This window comes from Balaenoptera ricei, chromosome 10, assembly GCF_028023285.1.
Source record: "Balaenoptera ricei isolate mBalRic1 chromosome 10, mBalRic1.hap2, whole genome shotgun sequence".
Lineage (NCBI taxonomy): Eukaryota > Metazoa > Chordata > Mammalia > Artiodactyla > Balaenopteridae > Balaenoptera > Balaenoptera ricei.
The window spans coordinates 12138455-12161911 of NC_082648.1; the positions used below are offsets into that span (position 1 = coordinate 12138455).

At 39.3% G+C, this 23457-nt stretch overlaps 1 protein-coding gene across 3 annotated transcripts; it reads right to left on the reverse strand.

Annotated features, from left to right (window-relative positions):
• Positions 1-1575: 1575 nt before the first annotated feature.
• Positions 1576-23425, reverse strand: ERP27 (endoplasmic reticulum protein 27). Of its 3 annotated transcripts, none has more exons than XM_059935354.1 (7): positions 22388-23425; positions 21914-22011; positions 20060-20197; positions 8098-8214; positions 4405-4530; positions 3074-3267; positions 1576-2264 (listed from the first exon to the last, which is right to left on the reverse strand). In XM_059935354.1, the coding sequence occupies exons 1-7, from the start codon at positions 22479-22481 to the stop codon at positions 2183-2185; spliced, it is 849 nt and encodes a 282-aa protein (XP_059791337.1). In that variant the 5' UTR covers positions 22482-23425; the 3' UTR covers positions 1576-2182. The 3 variants fall into 3 exon arrangements, with proteins under 3 accessions (XP_059791337.1, XP_059791339.1, XP_059791340.1); XM_059935356.1 differs by having other exon boundaries at positions 3070-3267; XM_059935357.1 differs by lacking the exon at positions 8098-8214.
• Positions 23426-23457: the final 32 nt, after the last annotated feature.

Genomic DNA, 23457 nt, shown 5'->3' on the forward strand with positions numbered 1-23457 from the left:
ATGGCCTTGGGAAAATGAATCTAGCATCTTAGGAAGCTATTACTCAAAGACAGAGAAGATCTAGAGATGACAGAAGTTTATAATACTAAGTCTGATCTTTAGTGAATGAATGAGAACCTTTATAAATCTCTTCTTTTGAAAGAAGTTCTGTTCTTTGGTCATAACTCCTGTACAAAGAACAAGATTGACTGTGAAGAAGACAAACAAAAATATCCTTCAGTTCTGGAGAAACATAAACTGACAAGGAATAATTAAATTAAATACCATAAAGATAAAAAGGCACATACAAAGTACTATGTATAATAAAATCGTTATTTGAAGGTAATCAAGCAGAAAAATACACTGTAAAAATGTAAGACCTATGGTCAGTGGTGACCATAGTTATTAGGGGGAAGACTTCAAGTAAAATAATTGAAAAATTAACTCGATATTGAATAAAATATAGCTCATGGGAATTTATGTTTTAGCATTTACCAAATTCCTACGATAGTCTGAAATCCCATTATTTTAAGCAAAGAAAGAGGGAACTTTGAAAAAGAGGGAAGAGAGGCAATAATAAAGTCAATCAAATGACTTAGAAATTTTTTAAAAAGGTGAAAAGTTTGGATTATGAGTATGGAGGAAAGAAGATTGGATAAGAGGGCTTAAGACCAACCAGCAAGGAGTTAAAGGTACCATTTAGTGATGGTGATTGGCAGCTGTTAAGAATTTCCACTCAGTACAGGTAAGAAGAAATGAGCTTGTGTGGCTACTGGACCTCAGCTGGATATCAGGAAGAATTTCCTGACTGTAAACGTCAAGAGTTCTGGTTTGCAGTATCAAAGGGAGGCTTCTGGGATGTGCCTATCCCAGGAATATTTTTCAGCCTTAAGCAGGAAACTGTTTGGGTGGTTTTCAGTAGACCTGTGGATGGATGGAATGGGCTTCTCAGAATCTACTGGTCTCGTGTTGCCGAGGGGTGTGCCATACACAGTTGCCTTCACAGAGTCCATGCCAACAGCTGACTCCCAGCTAAGGGGCCATGGAGTTTTCCCCCCAGGAAGGAACAACTAAGTCTTTCAGTCTCTGTTCCAGTCTCTTGGACCAGTCCTTAGGTATACACTGTAGTTTTTCAGCTCTTCAGCACTTAGGTACTTTGCTTTGGAGCCAAGGGCCTCCTGGGAACAATGTCTCATCTGTGTGTTGACAGTAACAGCCTGTGGGCCAGAGACACTCAGCCAAACTCTCCCTCCATCCCACAAGGGCTGGATTGCACACTTCACCTGCAGTAATCCACATTTAGCCAGCCCCAGCTCGCCCCTGGGGCCAAGTTCCCCCCTGCCCCTTCTCCAACCTTTTACCCAATTTGATTCCCATAGCTCCTCTGCCACATTTATACCAATCCTCATGCAAGATGGTCTCTACCAGCTCCGATCCCACCCACAGTGAACGATAACACATTAGTGGCTCATGGCCTGACTCGAACAGTAGATACCAAAGGGGGAGGTCCATTCTGCTGAGTTGGGTGGCCGGGTATTTATAAGAGGTTTGATCTGCAAAGAGATGCCAGTCTTTTCCTATAACATGATGGCCTTTTATTTATCATGCAGCTGTTGATTTACATGGGGAGTTAAGAACTCGAAACAAGCATAGAGTTTTTACATGGTCTGTTTCTGCTGAGTTCAGAGACTTGGAAATATCATTTGACTTCTGGCAAAAAGACAGTTTCAGAAAGGCATTTAAAACCATCTTTTTGTCCTTGGCCCTGAGTCAGAGAGGGACATGGGCTTATGAGGAAAGCAGAGTTTCAACCCTCAGGCAACCCTACAAGAGGTTGTGTGTAAGTCGCATGCAGTATACGAATTCAATATCAAATGACACACAAGAACAATCTCCCTCTAGGAATGTTGCCCCTTCGTAGCAGTAGCGCAGTATTTCTCATAAAGCCTCCATCCAGTGGTATGTATGACAGTGCATGGGCCTACTCAGTATGAATGCAGAAGAGACAATCGGAAGGGTAGTGAGAGACTAGAGGAAATTTAAAAGAAAGGGAAAGTAGAGTCAATGAGATTTTAAGGAACAAACTGGGGCTGTGTGTGTGTGTGTGTGTGTGTGTGTGCGTGTATGTGTATGTGTAAAGCCTGGTGATCCTGTTTACTGTCTCTGGGGTTTGGGTCACCTCTTTTTATTCGGCATAAAGTAGCTACTTGGTCCTAAGCAGAAGAAACAGGGAGAAATCAGAGTTCCATCTTTGACGTCTTTTCTTCTGATTCATGATTTTCTCTCTGAAAAACACCAAGAGACTGATATTCAGATTTGGAGTCCACTCTTGTTTTTGAACTCTGAGATTAGCAAATTGAGCTATTTAATTCCTCCTGAAAGTCCTAAATCCATCTTCAATTTTTATCTCATGAACTTCTCATATGGAATTTACTTGTTTCCCACTGATGTTGTACACAGAATGGTAAAATCCAAAATTCAGCTCCTTTGAATATGCAAGACATTTCCAAAAATGTTTTTGGAGTTCTGTTCCCATGACTATATCTTAAAAAGCATCCCAACTCTGACCACCATATCCTCCTATCCCTTTACTCTTTTCTTTTTTTACACTGATACCATTTTTTCGCCTTTAATATTGATAAAGATCAGGAAGCTTGAGAACACATTGTGTGGACAAAGTTTGGGTAAAACAGACTTTTGTTTATATGATTGGAGGATGAGAAACAGCAAAAAATTGGAAACAATCTAAATGTCTATCAATAAGAGAATAGTTAAATAAATCATGGTCCATCAATACATTTAAATTCTGTGTAGTTGGTTAATAAACTATAAGAAAGCTTTTCACACAATGAAATGATACTTCATATTAAGTAAAAGAGTCAAGCTGTACAATAATATACAATAGTGTATAATACTCTTATCAATTATGCAAAAGAAGAGGGTGAGTGCATGCATTTATATGAACATTTCCTATCCCTTTACTCTTAATCAAATCCAGTGGAGGTCAAAGAATTTTTATTCAACAGGAAATTAAAGGGACCAAGAGGGGAAACAAACTTCAACTTGCTTTACCTGTAGTCTCACACTTACCAACCTCTTCCCTTTGAGGAATCCATCACAAAAGTTTTGCACGTGCTCTACTGAGACTTCCGTTATGGGCAGTGTATCCCACACATCATCCAGAGTCTGGTAAATTGCCAATGCAGGCAGCTGAGACTTCTTTAGTTTGAAAAATGATATCACCTTCCCATTTTGCTTCACACCAGTGGCCACCAGAATAAAAAGAATCTGCAGTAGGAGAAGTTTGAAAAAGAAAGATCTCTCTGAGGTCCTGGGGAGGAAGAGACACCTTGTGATTGTTGGAGTTTACACTGATGGAATTTAGGGTCTGTGCCACACAATTTAAATCTTCATTGAGTTAAAATGAATTTCTTCTTGTTTTGCATTGTTTTGGTTTTTTATCCCTTTGATCGGGTTTATTTCATTCATTTTAAGACCATAGAACTGGAAGAGACTTTAGTGGTTAGCTAAGGGAGAAAGTATGGCCTATTGGCTAAATGAAGAGAATTCTTTTTAAATGTTACCTGTAGTATTTTCTAGCTGTGTGACTTTGGGTACATTACTCAGCTTCCCTGAGATTAGGTGTTCTCATTGGAAAAATGGGCTTTTGTTGGGGGAGATTGAATGAGAGAATGGATTTAATATTTCTAGTACAGTTTTTAGCATATAGTAAGTGCTTGAAAACTGTCAACTATTTTATATTATTAAATCAAACCTTCTGCCCAAAGTGGAAATCTTCTTGATAATAGTCTAGAGAGTTATCTACGTTTAGTAACACTGAAAACTTCCAGTGCTAGGGAAACAACCACCAGAAAGTCAGCTTGTTTTATTACCAGACAGCCCTTGTCATCGAGGTCTCTAATTCAATGCAGTAGCCTTGAAGTGGTTGAAGTTTTACTATTTCAGTAACATAAGCAGAACTGCACAAAGTAGGGAAGGGAAAGAAATAAATATTTATTGGACATCCAGTGGGCACTAGATACCTGACAGGTGTTTTAGATGAGAAATAAGCCCTGAGGTCTAAAACTTCAGAGTTTATAGCAAGGAGTAAATAAATCGTGACTAACAGGTGATTTTTATTTTCAGTTTCTTTGAGTCTCTATTTTCTCTGCACCCATCAAGGCATTAAAAAAAAGAAATAGACTTACTGCTAATGGAAGATATGATTAAATACATCTTTAATAGTATAAAATACATCTTAAATTTTAAATCAGAGTAATGGGATTTATTATGCCCCAGTTCTCACTTTGTTATCTCTTAACCTTATGTATTTTCCTCATTTATCTCACTTCCCTGGTCCCATCTCCCTTTTTCTAGTGTCTTGTTGCTGAGTATTCAAAAGGGTATTTCCCAGTCCAGACTTACCTTCCCCTGGAAGAGCTTAGCTGCTTCCTTGTATCTGTGCAAGCTTGCTTCATACTCTGGGGAGGCCTTGTTCATCATCAGTAGAAGATGAATTGGAATCATACTATTAAATAGGCCAATTACAGCCTGGGAAATTGAAATGCATTGAAGTAGAATGAAAGTGAAAAGGAGGGAAAAAAAACATTAGTGACAACCGGTGAATAGGTACACTGGAACATACATGAGAGCTGTCCATCCATCACACCAGTGGCAACTCCTCCAAGATGGTTCTGAGTCAGTCTCACCCTCTGGTTTTCATGCAACTGTGTAGTTTCCTCCTCCCCACACTGAATAGGGCTGAGCTGAGTAACCAAAGGGATATTGCAGTAATGCTGGAGTGTGACCTCCAAGGTTAGGTCATAGAAGACATAGTGGTTTCTGCCTTGTTCTCACTCGTATCACTTACTCTCTTATACTGGTCACTCAAGCAGTCTTATGAAGAGATTCGCATGACAAGGAACTAAGGCCTCCTGCTAACAGCCAGCACTGACTTGTCTGTGACTGAGCCATCTTAGAAGCAAACTCTTCAGCCCCAGTCAAACCTTCCCATGACTGCCTCCCTGACCAATGGCTGCCACTTCACATGAGCCCCCAGGTTTGCAGCATCTAGCCCTAGCAACTCCCAAACGGTTGACCCACAGAAACTGTGTGAGACAATCCATTTTTTTTCTGTTCTAAGTTGTTAAATTTTGGAGTAAGCTGTTATGCATCTATAGGTAACAAATACACCGTGGAACATTTTAGTCACCTTTTAAACCCCTTTTCATGTTGCAAGAGCAGCCAGATGCACTTAAAATGTGGACTTTGCATGTTAGTAGTGTATACTTTTGAGTGCTTACGATGTGCTGGGCACTGTTTTCCAGTCTTTACGTGTAATAACTAATTTAATCCTCAAAGTCCCAGTTTTAGAAGAAATTGAGGCCCAAGATCTCCTAAAGTCATGAAAATGTTGAGCTGCGGTTCGCAGCAAGCAGTGTGGCTCCAGAGTCCATGATCTTAACCACCAGGATGTACTGCCTCATACACAGCTGATGGCAAAGCCTCAACAGAACCAATTCAGCCCTCAGCATGGTTGAATCAGACCACCTCAGGTCAGCCACAAGGTAAGCTCTTCAGGAGACCAGAAGCATTGGCCCTTTTTTGCTGATTAGAGATGGTCATTCCCCAGGAAGTTGTCGGTGATGGAGGGGAGGGGACAGCTGTGAACCGGAGGGAGGAGAGAAGATAGAGTGTAAAACTATGGCACGGGTTCCCTTCATTTCCCTTTCCTGAAATGGTGCTGCAACTGTCGCTATTTTAGACAAAATCCCATTCCTTTTCACCCCTCCCGTCTAAATACAGAAAGCACTGCTGTAAAACTAGCATGTGCACAAGAAGAGAGAGTATGGTGTGTTAAGGAATCTTTGGGCAGAGTCCCAGGGTGGTGGGAAGGGGAGCAACTAGGTAGGATCCTTCCAGAAGCTACACACTACTCTGTAGAGATTTTTTTCAGCTCCACTGGCCAACATGTAGGTAAGGAGAGTCCAGTGAGTTCTTTCCCAAAACTTTCTCCCTGGACTTTCAAACCAGGTCTTACATTTTAAGTTTGGGAGATTGGATGCTAAATAATTGTCTCTTGTTCTACTAGATCCTGCTACTTAAACTTAGACCATGCATCTACTCTCCTAGAGCGGAGATGGAGAATAAATCTTGAGAGGAGTCAAAAAATCAAAGCTGAGGAGTCAAATGATATAGTTGTCTTAGCAGAAGGGATTGAACACAGCAGAAGTGATTAGTTTAATCTTAATAGATTAAACAGCTGGATTTTCACCTTGCAACCAAGTATTGAGTGTGTGCCTTAAAACTGCACAGGAGGCCAAATACATGGCTGTGAATTTCTGCCCAGTTGCTATGGGTACAAACCTCTGTATCAGCAACCGATGAGAAACAACTATAGTAGTATGGGCAGGTCACCAGTTGAGAAAAACACTACTTTTCGGAAATGAAAAAGTCACAATAAAAGTTGAACTTGCTTCTCTAAAGAAATTCTTTCCTAATTTCTTCTTGATGTGATTTGCTGTCACTACTAATATGGAACTTAACAAATGTCATTGTTCTATAAGATGAGAGATGGACCAGGCATCAGAACTCAGGAAGGCTAGTCCTTGCCTCTGCCCTCGTTCACCTGCAGAACTCCAGGACCCTGGACCGTAAGCTCAGGGACCGGAAGATCATCTTTTCTGGTCCCACATGCACTCCTGGCAGTTTTATAGACACAATGACCAGAATGATGATGGTCTAGGAGAAAAATTCCTTTTCAATTATTGCTGCCAACACCCTTGTGGTGCGTGTGTTTGGAATCTTAGCAAATGTGGAAATGGAGTCACCATTCCATGGAGAAAAACATGGTGTGAGAGGCGGACAGGAACTTAGTCAACAGGAAAAGGGGTATTTTCTGTTGAAGCCTGTGTGGGGCAATGGAAAAACCACAGGACTCAGTCAGACAGACCAGTCATAAAAAAATCAGGGACAAGTGGATAGGGCTGTCACTGAAGCTCAAATTCCTAGTCATATGGCCTTGAGGAAGTTACTTCACTGTTCTGAACTCCCATTTCCTCTCCAGTAGAATAGAAATAGACAATATGAGCTAATGCATCATCAGTTAAATTTTCTGACTTGAAAGATGCCTTTTCCACTTACTGTGTAATCTTGAATATTGTTTGGAACTTGAGAGTTCTCTATAAAATGGACATAATAATTTCCTCTCTCCTACCTCAAAGAATCTCTGTGAGTATTAAATGAGAAAATGGTGTGAAAGGGCTTTGTAAGTTCTAAAAAGCATGACATGCATATAAAGTACTGTTAGTAGAGAAGGCATAGCATTTCTGAGCTGATGTAGATCACTGGAAGTCAACACTCCATCAGTCTATGATTTACGTTCAGGAAGGCAAAAGGCAGGACATGTAAAGTAATGCTATAAGCTGTAGAGTGTTAGAAGGCCAGCAGGACAGCTGGACCAGCACCTTCACCCAGGTTTCAGGCAGCATGCAACACCCAAGGAAGACAAACCCAGAAAGAAACCTGAGACCCCTTGACGATCTAGGCCAGACCAGGAAATGTTAGTTATTAGTCGACAAGGAGATAGGCACAGAAAATGGGAATAGGTGTATAAAAGCTTTAAAGAAATTTTACATCATTGCGACATCCAAATATGTGATCAGTGGGCTTTGTTTTTAAACATTTCATTTGTCTATTAATTTACTTTTATTGTATTTTACAAAAGTATTGGTCACCAATGCTTTAAGAAAACAAAATGGACCTTCAGCATTTTTGCAATTGCAGCAAGCTCACAATCTTGTTGCCTTCACTGAACTCTCTCAGGCAACCAAACTCAGAAGTTTTGAATTAGTCACCTCAGCACTGCACTCTCTCTTTCTTACTAGTCATGTGACATCATTTAACTTTTCTGTTTCTTTCTTTGTTGGGTAGGGACAAGTCTGTCAACTTAAGGGTTGTAGAGGGATGGCAACATAAACAACTAGGTGTTCAATTAATGGTGGTTAATATTATTATTGGTCAAAAGATCGGAACTCCTGGAGGAAAGGATTTCTGCTACGAAGGCAAATACCCTCCCTGACATAGCGACTTAAGGGTCTGCAGACAGGGGCTATTTACCATAGGGTTATACTCTGTCACCAAGTGGAGGTTGTTGCTCTGAATGAAATGGCTTAACTTGGTAGCATCCATGCTTTCAATATCTTCACTCTTTAAATCCAGTTGTTTGTTATCCACCTGGGTCACACAAAAAGGATAACATTGTCACTGTCTTCATGCATCAATAAATGTTTCTAGACTATTTACCACATGTCAGGCACTAACTAAAGCTCTAAAGACAGAAAGGTAAATAGGAAATGTTCCCTGCCCTCTAGGAACACACTGTCCTGTGGGACACAGAGAAGTAAACAGAAACATCACACAGAATGTGGCTAGCGTCATCACAGACCCATTTGTCACCTAAGGAAGAGCAGAAAAACTCCCAGGAAGAGGCGGCTCCTGAAGAATGGCTAATAAGACTTGTTCAGATGAATGAGGATGGGGATGGGATTTTAAATAAAGAACAGTATTTGCCAAAGGCAAAAAGATGTGAGATGCCCATTCTAGAAGCTGCAGTTTGTTTAGCTTGACTCTAGCAGTAGATGTTAAGTGCAGGTAGAAGAGAGACATAGACAGTGGGGTAGGCAGGACAAATTCCTAAAGAGCCTTGAAGTCAAGGTAAGTAGATTAAACTCTAACCTGAGGGCAAGGGGAGACACTTACAGGATCAGATTTATGTTTTATTTATGTACCCTTCTGATGTGAAATAAAACACACATATAGAGAAAAGCACAAAACAGAAAATATAAACCTCAGTAAATGATCACAGAGCAAACAACTGTGGAACCACCACTCAGGGAAAGAAATAGAACATTACCAGAATGCCTGAAGCCCTATGTGATCCCTTCTAATCAATAATCCATTAGTTTTCTGCCAAAGTGACCATTATCCTGACTTATGATGACCATCTTCATCCTTTCCTTTATAGCTTTACTGCTTAAAAATGCATCTCTTAATGTTATAGTTTAGTTTCATCTTTTAAAAACATTATGTAAGTGGAAACGAATTATTTTTTGTATGTGTGTCTCAATTCTTTTGCTTAAAATTTTGTTTATAAGAGCCATCCATGTTATTGCATTTAGCTATAGTTTGTTCATTTTCCTTGCTCTATAATATCCGATTGTATAAATATGCAAAGCATTTATTCATTTTACTACTGATGAAAATTTAGACTGTTTTCAGCTTCTGGTTATTAAAATAAGGCTGCAATGAACACTCTTGTTCATTTCTCTTGGTACTCATGTCTCTATATCTGTTGGGCATGTATCTAGGATTAGGATTTGATTGTAGGATATGTATGTTTTTGACATGTATTTTGATGTGTGTTTGGGAGACAATGCCAAGCTATTTTCTAAAATGGACAATAATGTACATTTGCATCTGTACTGTTGGAAATGTCCCATTGTTCCACATCCTTGCCAACACTGGGTATTATCCACCTTTCTAATTTTATTCATTTTGATGAATATCTGGTAGTATCTCACTGTGGTTTCACTTGTATTTCTCTGATTAACCAGTTGTATATCCTCTTCTTTGAAGTGTCTGTTCAAGTCACTTGCCTATTTTTCTATTGAGTTGATCCCTTCTTTGCTGATTTGAAGATGTTTTATATATTCTGGATATGAACCCTTTGTGGTTTTATATTATATATCTTTTCTCGCTGGGGACTTCCCTTTTAATGGTGACTGCATATGAACAGAAGGTAATTTCAATGTAGTCAAGTTATCAGCCTTTTCCTATAACTCATGTGTGTTTTTGTTTTGTTTTGTTTAAAGTGCTTTGACTACACCAAAGTTTTGAAGATATTCTCTTATTTTATCTCCTAGAAACATTATTACTTTGTTGTTCACAATGGATCTAAAATCTACCTGGGACTCATTTTTTCTTCCTTCTTAAACTGATGCTTAGATTCTGATTTTTAGCATTACTCTTCTCTAAAATACACATTAAAATCTCCATATTTCCCTTTATAAGGCTATGGATGCCTTCTAAATTCATAAATTTTATATGTATGTTTCATTATCATTCAATTCAAAATGTTTTCTAATTTCTGTTCTTATTTCTTCTCAACCTATTGGTTATTTAGACGTGTATTTTTAAATTTCAAAATGTAAGATTTTTGGGTTATATGCTTGTTTTTGATTTCCAGCTTAATTTCTACATTTTATTCTTATTATTTGTCAACTTCTGTATATGTGATATGTGTCCTTAAAATTATGAATATACTATAGTTTTTGAATACAGTATTCTGCATATGCTCATCAGGACACAGTTAATTTATAATTCAAATTTTATATATATATATATATTTTTTTTTTTTTTTTTTTTTTGACTAGCATATTCTCTCAAGAGAGGAGTGTCAGAATCTCCCAGTATGATTGTGGATTTAACCATTTTTTCTTACAATTCTGGCAGTTTCTTCTTATATATTCTCAAGTCACGTATGCAGATTTAGAATTGGTAAATCTTCTGGGCAAATTAAAAGTGTTGTCTTTATGAAGTGTCCTTCTTTATCCCTAGGGATGCTCGTTGCAGAAAAGACTACTTTGTTCATACTAATATACTTATATCAGCATTCTTTTAGAAGTGTTTACATGGCATATCTCCATCCTTTTACTTTCAACCTATCTTTATACTTTACATATGTCCCTATTTTTTAAAACATTGTATCTCTTGTAGAAAGCACATAGTTTTATTTTTAAATCCAGTCTGATAATCTTTGCCTTTTAATTGGATTATTTTTATATAATGTAATTACTAATATATTTAATTAAATATGCATTTTTCCATTGGTTCTGCCTGTTCCAAATCTCATTTTCCTTCATTTTTGGCCTACTTTGAATCCATTGAGCACTTTTTATTATGCCTTCTTTCTCTTTTTTGACTCAGAAGTTACACACGCTATAATTATTCTCCTAATGATCACCAGCATGTGTTACAACATGCATACTTTACTTACCAGAATCTAATATTAGCTGGCAATTCTACCTTCTTCTTGGATAATGCAGACATTAGAACATTCTAATACACTTTATTTCCTTCCAAATCAGTTTGTGGCCCACACTCAAGACTTACAGGCAAAAAAAAATAAAAATAAAAAAAAATAAAAAAGACTTACAGGCGATTATTGTTCTGTGTGTTAATTCTAAATCTCACAAGACATTATTATTATTGTTATATAATCAATATACATTTACATTTATGCATATATTTATATCTTAGTTTCTCTTCATTTCTTCCTGCATTTTTGAGCTTCTATCTGGGAATTTTTTCCCTCTGCCCAGAGAACACATTTAGTATTTCCTTTAGAATGAGTTAGATCTGTTGGGTGACATATTCTTTCAGTTTGATTGTTTAAAATATGCTTCTTTCACCTTTATTTTTGAAGGTTATTTTTGCTGGGGGTAGCATTCTTTGTTGAGAGTTATTTTCTTTCAGTTTTTGAAAGATATAATTATTTGTATTCTGCATTCCACTCTTTCTATAGAGAGGTCATCTGAGAATCTTAGTATTACCCTTGGCTTACTTTGAAGGTAATCTTTTTTGTCTGATGTAAGATTTTTCTCTTTTTCTTTGACTTTCTGTTATTATACTATGGCATGGCTATGGGTAAATTATATAGATGATACATATATATAATTATATGTGTGTGCAGGTGTATGTAGTGTGTGTGTATATATATATGTGTATGTGTGTGTGTGTATTTATATATTCATATATGATCAGGGGCTGAGGTGACTCGAATCTGTGCTGCAGCTCTTGGGAGGGCTGATCTACTTATGGTTTATCTTTGATTTTAGGGTATTTCTCTTTAGGGTCCAAAGTAGAACAAAGGATGTCTTACTAGTTTTACCTCCTACTTCCTCTTGTGGCCCCTGAACTCCAACATTTAATTTTCTGGCTCCTTGAATATTGCAAAAATGCTAATAAACCTCTTAGCGTCTCTGCTGCTCCTTCTAGAACTGGCTAAGCCCCCCAGATGAAAAGCAGTCCAAATACAGGGTTCATCTTTTTGGGTTTCCATTTTATTTTAGATCTTAGCCTAGACATACCCCCTTCTCCTGCTAGTTCTCCAAGGTCTTTCTTTAAAATATTTTTTTTGCTCAGCTTTTTCCAAAAAATTATCTTTAGTGGAAGGGATTGTCTAGTTACCTGGTCTGTTATCCCAGATTTGCATTTTAGAGCTGCCTTTCCATGATACTCAGGTATGTTGAAAAGATAGGATGTCATATTGCCAAACATTGCTCCCAGAAGTTTCCCATTCCCCTCCCCCATCTCCTCATGCCCATAAAGACAGAAGATAAAACTTCCATCACCCATAGCAACTATGCCTACAGGTAAAACTGTCAGGGTCAGATCCTGAACAATTCTGCTTCCTGAAATAATTTGGGTCATTTTTGAGATCCTTGGGCCACCAACACTTGAACACCTCCTTAACCCTTTCCCTTTATCTGCTATCTTATATTGGTCCTACCCCATCAGATCTTGCCCTGGATCAGAACCATCTTCTATTTTTCTCTTCTTTTCTTCTAGGTGGTCTCTCACTGGGTTAGTTAAAAGCAATATGAACCTCCAAGAAACCCAATGCACTCTTTATGGTTAATTGTATTAATTCTGAGTCTATTTAGTCATATCTGGGTATTTCTCTTATAATCCATTTGTGTTCAATTATTTGTTGAGTGCCTGCTGTATGTTAGGTGCTGAGGCCCAGAAGTGCTGACCTCACTCAGATGTCAATTTAATCACTTTATTTCATGATTGTTTTTCACAACCCGAACTTATGAAATACATAAATGCCGAGGTACAGCAAATGTTTGTCTTTCAAAAAAAGAATTTTGAAAAAAATTCATCGAAACCACAGGACATTTTAAAAGGTGAACTCCTTTTGCATATTTAATTGTTTTTAAATTCACACAGTTTGAGTAGAAAGCTTGGGGCAGAAATATAAAAGCAGGAGAAAAATGTCTTCCTAGGTGGAGTTCTTGCCCACCCTTCTCCCATCCCTCTCCTCTAGTCGGTAGAGAAGAAAGTGAACACAAAGGATCTTAAAAGCTGCTTAAGGCCTGCTTTGCCACCTGTCATGTCTCCTTCCTAAGGCTTTGCTAATTGTGCAACCATCAAAATCATCATTGTAATCACAAAACAGTGTCCTTTTAATCTTTAATACGTTTAAATACTTCCTGATTATTTTTCTGGAAACTTGCAGGCCTGGTGTCTAAGCTCAGGGGACAGAGCTGTGGTCTGAGTCAGGAGTTCCTCCCTTTCTGCTCCCTTTTCCAGGCAAACCCTCACATTTCCCAGAACAAGACGAACAGGAAACGCCAGCTCCTCCAGGTGTTTCTGGACTTAAGGAATGCTGTATACTGGAAGCACCGTGGTTAAGCGGTGATAACATTCTCTGAGAAGCAAAGAGCTTTAATAAAAACCACCCTCCTGAAGTCTTTCCAGTTGGTTGGGCTTCTTTGAACGAAACATACCCGGTTACTTCTCTATTTCTTAAACCAAAAACTCTGGAACGTTCATGTGTAGGGTTCCTGGAAACAACATTTGAAAGGAATTCTTCCTCTGTAAAGGGAATTTATTTGCCTAATGCACTGGAAAGAAAACCCAACCCTGGAACCAAGAGTGGGGGAAAGTTTTTTATATATTTTGCCAGTTTTTGGAAAGAATTTTCCTTGAAAAATCATATTATTTTTCTCCCCAAGAAAAGAGGCACCAGAATAAAAACAGTAAACAGTAAACCAGAAACAGTAAACCAGAAGGGTTGTCACCTTACAATATAATTTTGAGGTTCTCCAAGAGAATCAGATGTGGATTATGTTTCAGACACTGTGTCCTACCAATGGATTTCATCACTCCTTTTCTGTTTATTAGTATTCCAGCAATATTCCTTTGAATTCTGCTCGATTTCTCTAATTAACAACCCAGCAGTTCATAAGACATATTAAAGTTGTCTTAGTTTACACCAGTTACAATATTAAATATCTGGGCTATCACGGAGAAATCATTTGTTTAACAAATGCCCTCATGTCTCTGGGTTTGTTTTTTTTGTGTGTTTTTTTTTAACATCTTTGTTGGAGTATAATTGCTTTACAATGGTGTGTTAGTTTCTGCTCTACAACAAAGTGAATCAGCTATACATATACATATATCTCCATATCTCCTCCCTCTTGCATCTCCCTCCCTCCCACCCTCCCTATCCCACTCCTCTAGGTGGTCACAAAGCACTGAGCTGATCTTCCTGTGCTATGCGGCTGCTTCTCTGGGTTTGTTTTTATAAGCTGCTTAGCTTACCATATACTTGGTAAGTATATACTTCAGAAAAAATATTTAAAAATTTGACTTATCTTACTTCTTGCCTTTCTTATCAGTTTATTTTTATGCACTGGTTTCTTCTGATTCTCTGCTTGGAAAGGTGCATTTCTTATAATAGGTTTCCAAGGAATAATTGTGAAAGGCATGAAAGGATGCCTCTACTGTGTTTCCATCACTATCCCATTGGGTCAAAGTTAGGCTAATTATATGTCTTTTTTGGCATGTGGGATCTTAGTTCCCCAACCAGGGATCGAACCCGCACCCCCTGCACTGGAAGCACAGAGTCTTAACCACTGGACCACCAGGGAAGTCCCTATATTTCTTAAAATAGAAGTGATTGAGAATATTCAAAATGAGGTAAACATTCAAATAATATCTGAAATTCCAGTTTAGGACAGGCTCATGGTTTTTTCAACATGGGATTACATCTCTGTTGGGGCAACATTAAGAGTCCTATTGAGAGTGGTGAGGATTACTATCACTCTCACAAAAGACAAGCTCTGTCCTCACACAGACAGGTTGTCATACACAACTTACTATTGCTCCATTTTACGTTTTTCCCAATCACATGTATATAGTTGGCCTGCACTGTTTTTGCAGGTGATGCGTTCCATAAATATAGCATTTGCCAGTCTCTCATCTCTCCAACATAGCTGTCAAATCATATTCCCACTTATTATTTCAGCTTATTTCTAAACACGTTCTTACAATGGAAATTTACTGTAGGGACAAGTTCTGCAATTTCTTTGTCAAAATATGCCATGCCTAGATTAGCTCTTGAGAAATAATCCTGGGGTTTGATTAAATAGTGCCATGGAGATAGAGAAATGGTTTAGGAGAAAGTGTGTTTCTTTTCTTTTCTTTTTTTTTTTAAGTCTTTAGAATGAGGGGCATTAGAGTAAATAGAATCTAGGAGTAAAAACATTGGTTTTCTTCAGGGTTAAGTACTGTAGAAAGTCACTATAATATGGTAGAAATGGTAGCTTTGGAGTCGGCCATGCTGGGGATGAATCAGGTGTCTGTGACTCTTTAGTTGTGCGAGTCTAGATACTGGAATCAATCTCATGCAACTTTAGTTTCCTTATTGATAATGCAAGGATAATAATAATAAATTCATCAGAGCCTTGTGAGAATTCAATGGTTGAACCTCGGGGAACACCTGGCAGAGCGCCTATCATAAATTAGGCAGAAAAGCAAACAGATGAAATTCTAGACCTTAGATGAAAGTAGGTACCAGAAGATTGCAACTGGCTCATGGTTCCCAATGTCAAAAAGAAGAGTCTTAACTGCAGACGTAAAAGGGTCTCCTCATGGGCCTACATAGGGTCCACAGTGACCAACTGGCAGGAATCAGTAAAGACCATGTCCATCATGTAAGGACATCCGTTAGCTCCCAGACCACCCCTGCAGGACTCGGGAATTGACCATTGTTTCTAAACACTAGGATCATCTTCTGAAGGGCACGATCGCATTGTGTGATGTTTTTTGAACGTGTTAAAAGCAGAAACTAACACACCATTGTAAAGCAATTATACTCCAATAAATATGTTAAAAAAAAAAGTTTTTTCAATGCAAAAATTTGAAATACACCACAATTTTAAAAACCCTAAAAAAAAAAAAAAAAAAAGAAGAATACTCTTGGTTGATGTTCTTTAAAAAAAAAAAAATAATAAAGTTATTCCAAACTCCTGAACAATAATCCTTGTAAAGTTTGGACTGAATTTTTGAAAGTGTAAACTGAGAAAAAAAATGTTTATCTAAAAGCTGTCACTGCAGAAGCTGATCCTGTCCCAGACCTGCCAGTGGAGTAGGGCAGAAACCAGGGTGCTTGTTTTTGGTATGGGACATAAATAATCTTGTCCCCAGAGGTTCCAAGAGTTCATTCGGAGTATGTCTGTCACTAGTGGGAAACAACAAACAGATTCTAAAGGAGAGCGAGCAGCTCTGGGAAGTCATCAACAGGGCTTTGTAAAGAATAAATTGTAAACAAAGGTAGTGCATCCATTAGAGGTTGTAAAGCCTGCAGAGACATTGGAAGCAACAGCACTTGTTTTTCTTCCCCACATGTGTATCTTGGTGGTACTAGGACTTTAAATCAGGCTTTCATAAGATCTATAAACAAAAAACTGGGAAAGAAGTACTTGTGGATCTGTAGCTAATTAGAATTTTTGTACTGATAGGTTGCTACAAATAGTTCAACAGTACAATGAAACGCATTAGTGTAACCTTCCATATCTTTTTTTTAAAAAAATATTTTTACTGAAGTATAGTTGATTTACAATGTTGTGTTAGTTTGTGGTGTATAGCAAATTGATTCAGTTTTATATATGTACATTTTCATATTCTTTTCCATTATGGTTTATTACAGGATATTGTATATAGTTCCCTGTGTTATACAGTAAGCCCTTGTTGGTTATCTATTTTATATATAGTCTGTATCTTTCTCACCAAAGCTCTTCACAGAAGAGTTTGATTTCATCCTATTTTAGAGTGCAAAGCTGCAACTGCTGTCCAGGTTGGGGAAGAATTGCTGAAGGGACTCAGGCACCTTCAGACATATTTTTTGGGAGTGAGTAAGTTCCTGAAACACTTTCTTAGTGTCTTCTAGGTACCAGAGACATACTGTAGACCTTGGAATACAAAGATGAATAAGTCATGGTTCCTGCCCTTGAATAGCTCATGGTCTAGTGGGGTAAAATGTGAGACAGACACAGAAATACATGACTTGCCTTATAAAAAGTGGTAAATGAAAACAGAGACATGGACATTTAGAGGAATAGTTAGGCCAGTTTGGAGATTCCAGGGAGGCTTTCTGAAGGATAAACTGCTTGAACAGATCCACTGGAATATGAGGGTGAGGCTGTGACAGGGGCCCTGCCGGGAGCTGGCATTCTGAGCAGAGAAATAGCCTGTGTGATGTGGTGGAACTACACTGTGTATAGTTGGGTATTGAGAGTGTAGAGCCCAGGGTGGGAATGTGCTAGAAAAGGGAATGGAGAAGTAGGTAGTGCCACGTCATAAAAACTACATGTTTAAATATCTTGATTTTGCTCTCTTAAGACATGGGGACTATTGAAGAATTTTTAAGAAAGACGTGTCATCGTCAAATTTCCATTTTATATCCATCATTGTGATACCAACCTAGAAACTTTAAGAAGTAGTAAGGGGAGATCTATTAAGAAGGTATTGAAAATATTTATGCCAAAGATGCTAAGAATCTAAGCAAGGAGTGAAATAGAAAGAGTGGAGGAGAGCATAGGCCCAGTAGGCTAGGAGGTATGATTGGCAAAGATTAGATACTGAATGAACACAGCCATTCAGTAAGACAGTGTTTTAGAGGGAAGAACATGATTCAGCAGGTGCAGATGACAAATTCAGTTTTGACAAAGTTAAGACTGCAGTGCTTATGAGGATATTCAAACAGTTATATCCAGCAAGCATTTGAATCACAGGAGAGGTCCAGGCTAGAGGTAAAACATTCCAAATCCTCAACAAACACATAATCGTCAAACATGACAAAGAATTATATCACTGAAGGATTACACATTCATTCAGTAATTGATTCGTTCACAGGCAGAGTACAGAGGAATTTAAGGCAGTGAAAATACTGGGATACAGTAATGATAGATTCATGTCATTATGTATTTGTCCAAAACCATAGACCACAGAACACCAAGAGTGAACCATGAAGTAAACTATGGAGTTTGGGTGATTATGATGTTTCAGTGTAGTTTCATCAATTGTGACAAAGGTACCACTCTGGAGGGGGATGTTGATAATGGGGAAAGTCATGTATGTATGGGGCAGGAGATAAGAGGAATCTCTATATCTTTCTCTTAATTTTGCTCTGAACCTAAAACTACTCCAAGTAAATACTTTTTCAAAAAGTAAAAAAAAATAATTATTCATTCACATATTCATCTATTCACCAAACATTTATGAGTACCTGCTACATGACAGGCACTTTTAAATGCTCGGTGGTTGAAGTAATGAACAAGACGGCCTTTGCCTCCATGGAGCATGGATTATATAACCTAGATTGGGAAGAGCATTGGGTCAGGCAGTAGTATGGGTGGAGGAAGAGAATATCCCAGGGAGACGAAAAGAAGAGGTAGACCAGGAGAAGGAGGCTCCTAGGTCAAGGAAAGAGAGAATATTAAACAGAAAAGAGAGGCCAACAATGTCAAATATGGCAGAAATGTTCAGTCAAATAAGACTTAAACAGTATTCATTGGATTTGGAAATATGGAAGCCACCCTGAACTGGATGAAAGCAGTTTTAATGGAGTGGTACATAAACTAGGTAGTTTATGGGCTTAAAGAAAGTTGGAGACACTGAGTAGAAAATACATTTAAAAGACAGTTGGATGAGGCATATGAGATAGATAGGATGGAGGTGAGAGCAGAACGGACCTTCAGTTCAGAAATCTTGAAACTTTAACTTTTGCTCAGTTTCTCATTTCCAGTGGACTCTGGTGATTTTCACCTGGGTGTTCCACCAACAATGTAAACTCAACAACAAAATAAAGCAACAGAAATCCCTATTTCTGTTATGCCCTCACTATTCCTAGGTACCCTGGCTTTAAACCTCGCCTCCTTTCCATAATTTTGATATCTAATCCTTGCAGGACCTGCCTTTTCTTCACTTTCTACTGCTACCTCTTTGCTACAGATCCTTAGTACATGATCTATTTTGTCAGCCTAATAAAAGTTCTCTCTACTCTTGTCTTTTTGCCTAACAATCCATCTGACTCATTGCTGCCAAAATAATTTTGCAAACACATTTCTGTTCATATTATTCCCCTGACCTAAAGGCTTGAGGGGCTGCCTAGTGCCAAGCAACTTAAGTGCAAACCCATTTGCTGCTATTCAAATTTCCTCACAATATGGTTCCAATCAAGCTTCTCTGTCTTTTATTCATTCGCCCAAAACATGTTCCCTGAGATCCAGTCAAGTTGGCCTGATCACTGTTTCCCAAGTTTATTTTTTTTTCCCCCATGTTGGCCATGAATTCTCCTCTATTTTGTCCAAATTTTATCTGTTTTTAATCCCAGTTCAGTTGTCTCTTTCATAATTTATTTTGGTCAGAATTCCTACCCTGCCTTTATCATTTGAACCCTTGTAATATTTTATCTATGGTGATGCTCTTTGTATTATAGATACGTGCATATTATGTTTACAATCTCTACTATATCTGTAAGATCTATGAGAGGGGAGAATATACTCAATGTGTTTTTATTATCATTATCTTGCATAGCACACAGAGTAGTTGTTACCACATGTTTGATGAATGTAAGTGAACTCTCAAAGGTATGAAAATATAAAATTTTAGAGCTCACAATGACCTTACTGATGATATGGTCAAACCCTTTTATTTTATAGATGAAAGAACTGAAGCCAAAAAATGTTCAGTGACCTGCCCAAGTCACATGGCTGGTCGGTGACAAAGCAGTGCTCCAAATCTTATGTCCTGACCCTCAGTCCAGGCTTCTTCCCATTTCGTGACACCACCTGTTTAGGAAGCTTGAGTTGAGCCATCGTCCTTGTCATCATGACTCAGGCAGCACCATTAGTGTTCAAGACCTAGGCTCCTTCCTGGTCTCAGAAGTCTGTACATCCACAACCCAAGGAAAAACTGGTAGAAGGCTGGAGCTGCCCACCTGACTTACCAGACGGAAGAGGGAAATGGTGTTCCCAGTAACACTGTAGTGGGCCAGAACCTCGGAGGCAGTGCTGATTCCAAATGACACATCTTGGAAATTTTTCACCACACTGTGGAATAGGGACACTGCTGGTACTTCTAAATCCTAAAAACGAGAAGAAAAAACCCCACAGGTTGTTTTTGGAGGAGAGAGACAGAGAAACAGGCTAGGGAGTAGAAATGTGTTCACTCGTATCAGAAATCATAGTGTCCAGTGAGACAACATTGACCTCTAAAAATGCAGGCTGGATTTGCAGCCACATAGTTGAATTTTCCAGGCTGGGTGGGTTAATAGGTAACTATGACATTGTGGCTAAGCCTGGGACTCCTGTCTGGCTTTACCATAGAACTTGCAGTTTATTAGTAGCTGAGAGGGGTCTCAAAATCATAGAGACCTGCAGAGTTGGGCTGCGCTATCATTGATATACCAGAGGGGGCAAATGTTTGGGGAATAATTTGTGGAAGAAAAAAGAAATGCAAAAATCAGAAATAGGTGCTGTCAAAAGGACCAAAAAAGAAAATAATGAAAATAAGAGAAATTAAAGTGGAAGCTTAGAAGGTTTATTAACAAAGGCTTGTGTAGGATGTAGAGGAACAATCCTCTTTCCACTGTGTGTAAGCCATGAAGATACTGTTCATGCGTTGGTCCAATTCTAGAACCCAGGCCTGCAGGACAGAGCAGGGAAGCCTATTCTGAGTGATGAGTCCAGTCCTTCTATAGCAAGCTGGCATTATTTCCCTGCTGTCATGGGACCTTTGTCCTCAGCAGCTCCAGGCAATAAACTATAGAGTGAATGTATTTGTCCCTGACATCTCTCTAGCTAGAGAAGTAGATGTGCTAAGAGAAAAGATCATGGTGAGCCTTGCATCTGGGGTCAAGCAGAGGGAGTTGGCACCTTGCTCATCCAAAAGGGTGTGTGGAGTTCATTCGAGGTTATGAACGATTGTTCATCAAGGCTTCCTCTTTTTTTATTCTGCTCCTTAGAATGGAATTGCTCGTGAATCAAACAACGACACCCGGTGGTCATTTAAGTTATTGCGCCCAACTCCACTTGGCACTCCTGCCTGTCTGAGGGTGGCTGTTTTTGTCTACAGTTCAGATCTCTCATCATTGAAAAATTTGCTCCCTGGTCTTCCTACCCGACTTACATCTCATCAAGGCTATTTCCAGCTGTGTACACAGAATAGACAGGGTGATGATGAGTTGGAATTAATGAATGGAAAGAAGACAAGAAGGTCTGCCAGGAGAGAGCAGGGGCTTGATCAGCTGTGAGAATCTCCAGATGTTACCTCCAGAGAAAGAGAAAAATGATGGAATGATGCCTTCTCCTTTATGGCTGCTTTTCTTAGCCAGGAAGCCAATCTGGAAGATGGAGGCTAACACCTTCAATATATAAAATGCCATCCTTATTCAACATTTCAGAGCAAACAAAGAGAGAGAAGCATGGGGGACTACTTATTTGGTAAGAGGCTCTAGACTGGAGGCAACTATTGACAAATGCGTTGCCTGGATGATAGAAGTTGGGTTACTCTGGCCCCTGCCTCAGAAATTCAGATACTGTCCGAAGCTTCAAAGCATCCACAGATGGGGAGACACAGTCGGCAGTCTCAGAACTCTTGAAGCAAGTGTGAGGAAGACATAATTCAGAGACTGGGAATGTCTAGAAATTGAGAGATCTTGATGGACAAGCTAAAAGCAGACTCTGTACCCTTTGGCTGCTAAGGCAGTGTCATCTGGCCCGCATGTGACTAACGCGGCTCCCTTAAGGTAGAATATTTCTGGTTCTTTGGAGGGACGACAGCTGGGGGTATCTGGACAAACCTGGAAGAAGCCTATGACAGCCACCTCAGCAGCAGCGACGAAGTCCATGGCGGCTTGGACATCTGTGAGCCGCACGGGTTCCCGGGCGCCGGGACCATCTAGACAGAGACAGAGGAGGGTGGTGGGGGGAGAGTGAGAGAGAGACAGAAGGTTTGGGCATACTGAGTAGAGAAGAAGCAGCTCTAAATCATAGGGGCATCTCTACTTTTTCTCTTCATACTAAGGCCAATGAGATTTAGGAGCGCAGTTATCATTCCAAGGCTTTATTTATTTATTTTTTACTAACGTGGGGAGGGGGGTGTCCCCACAAGATAGCCTATTTCTGAAGGAGAATGCCAGACTACGCGAGGCAGATCTTTGTCCAGCATCTCCTGGGAAGTTTCCTAGGTTTGGAAGACAAATACCCAGAGCCTTAGCGTGTTCCCTTCCCTTCTTCCAACAACACTTTCACCCCATGGTGCTCTTTTCTTTTACCTGAGGATTCCTGAACTTCTGCAGCAACTTCCGGGGATAGTTTGCATGTGAAGAGACCTAACAGATACAGGCATCTGAACGGCATGGCCCCCATTTTCCTGCTCCTGGTCCTGCTGCAAACCCCGGCCGTGGTGTCTGAAGCTGCCGAATCAGGGAAGCCCACTCTTCAGTTGACTGTGGTGTTATTCAAGCTCTGGGAACTTTGCAGCTGGCTCTGGGATGGGGGACCTTCAACTTCTGAGATAAGAGATGGAGTTCAGTGACAGGGCCTCAGAACAAAACCAGCTAGAAGAAAGTCAGGTCAGTTCATTTAAAGAAAATATTCTATGCCGGGTATTGACCTATGCACTAGAGATACAATGATACCTGTGACCTGATCACCTCTCCCAGCCTAGATTGTTTATGTGAAAAATGGGCAAATGAACAGATCATTTAAATATAAAATGGAAAGTGATTATAAAATTGGGAAACTCATAGGGTGCTAGGAGAGGATGGACTGAGGACGTTTTAAACACTGGTGGGGTCCAGTGAAGGCTTTCTTCCTGCTGGGGATGCCTAAACAGAGTCCTGGGTAAATAAAATTTTACGAAGCAACGAAGGTGGAAAGGGAGTTTCATGTAAAGAGCCAAAGCACAGAGATGTAAACGTGGTGTGAGAGATAATTATTAGTATTACCAGAAAAGGGAATGATAAATCCAGGCAGAAAGGCACGCTGGGACCAGATCGCAAGGGGCTTTATATTCTAAGTGTAGGAGCTTGTCTTATTTCGTAGGTGATGGGAAGCCACTGAAAGATCTTAAGCAGGAGAGAAACAGTGCCTGATGTGGCCCAGGTGCCTGTGGAAATTTGAGACATTCTCACAGGCAGCGGGATATATAAGTCTCAAGCTTAGTAGAAACTTCTATATGATCATACTATAAAATAAAATAAATTGAGATTTCCTACCATTCCTATCCTGAAAGCTCATTGCCCATCTCACTGGAAGAGGGGAACGACACTGCTCCCAATGATGTAACACCACGTGTACTGTGCTCTGCCCCAGTTCCTCTGAGGAAACTCATGAATGGGAA

Excerpts from the sequence above, each read along its gene's own strand:
- ERP27 (XM_059935354.1), bottom strand. The coding sequence starts at position 22,481 with ATGGGGGCCATGCCGTTCAGATGCCTGTATCTGTTAGGTCTCTTCACA. Across the intron at positions 22,012-22,387 it reads AGAAGTTCAGGAATCCTCAG|ATGGTCCCGGCGCCCGGGAA; the intron begins GTAAAAGAAAAG and ends GTCTCTGTCTAG. Across the intron at positions 20,198-21,913 it reads CTGTCATAGGCTTCTTCCAG|GATTTAGAAGTACCAGCAGT; the intron begins GTTTGTCCAGAT and ends TCTCGTTTTTAG.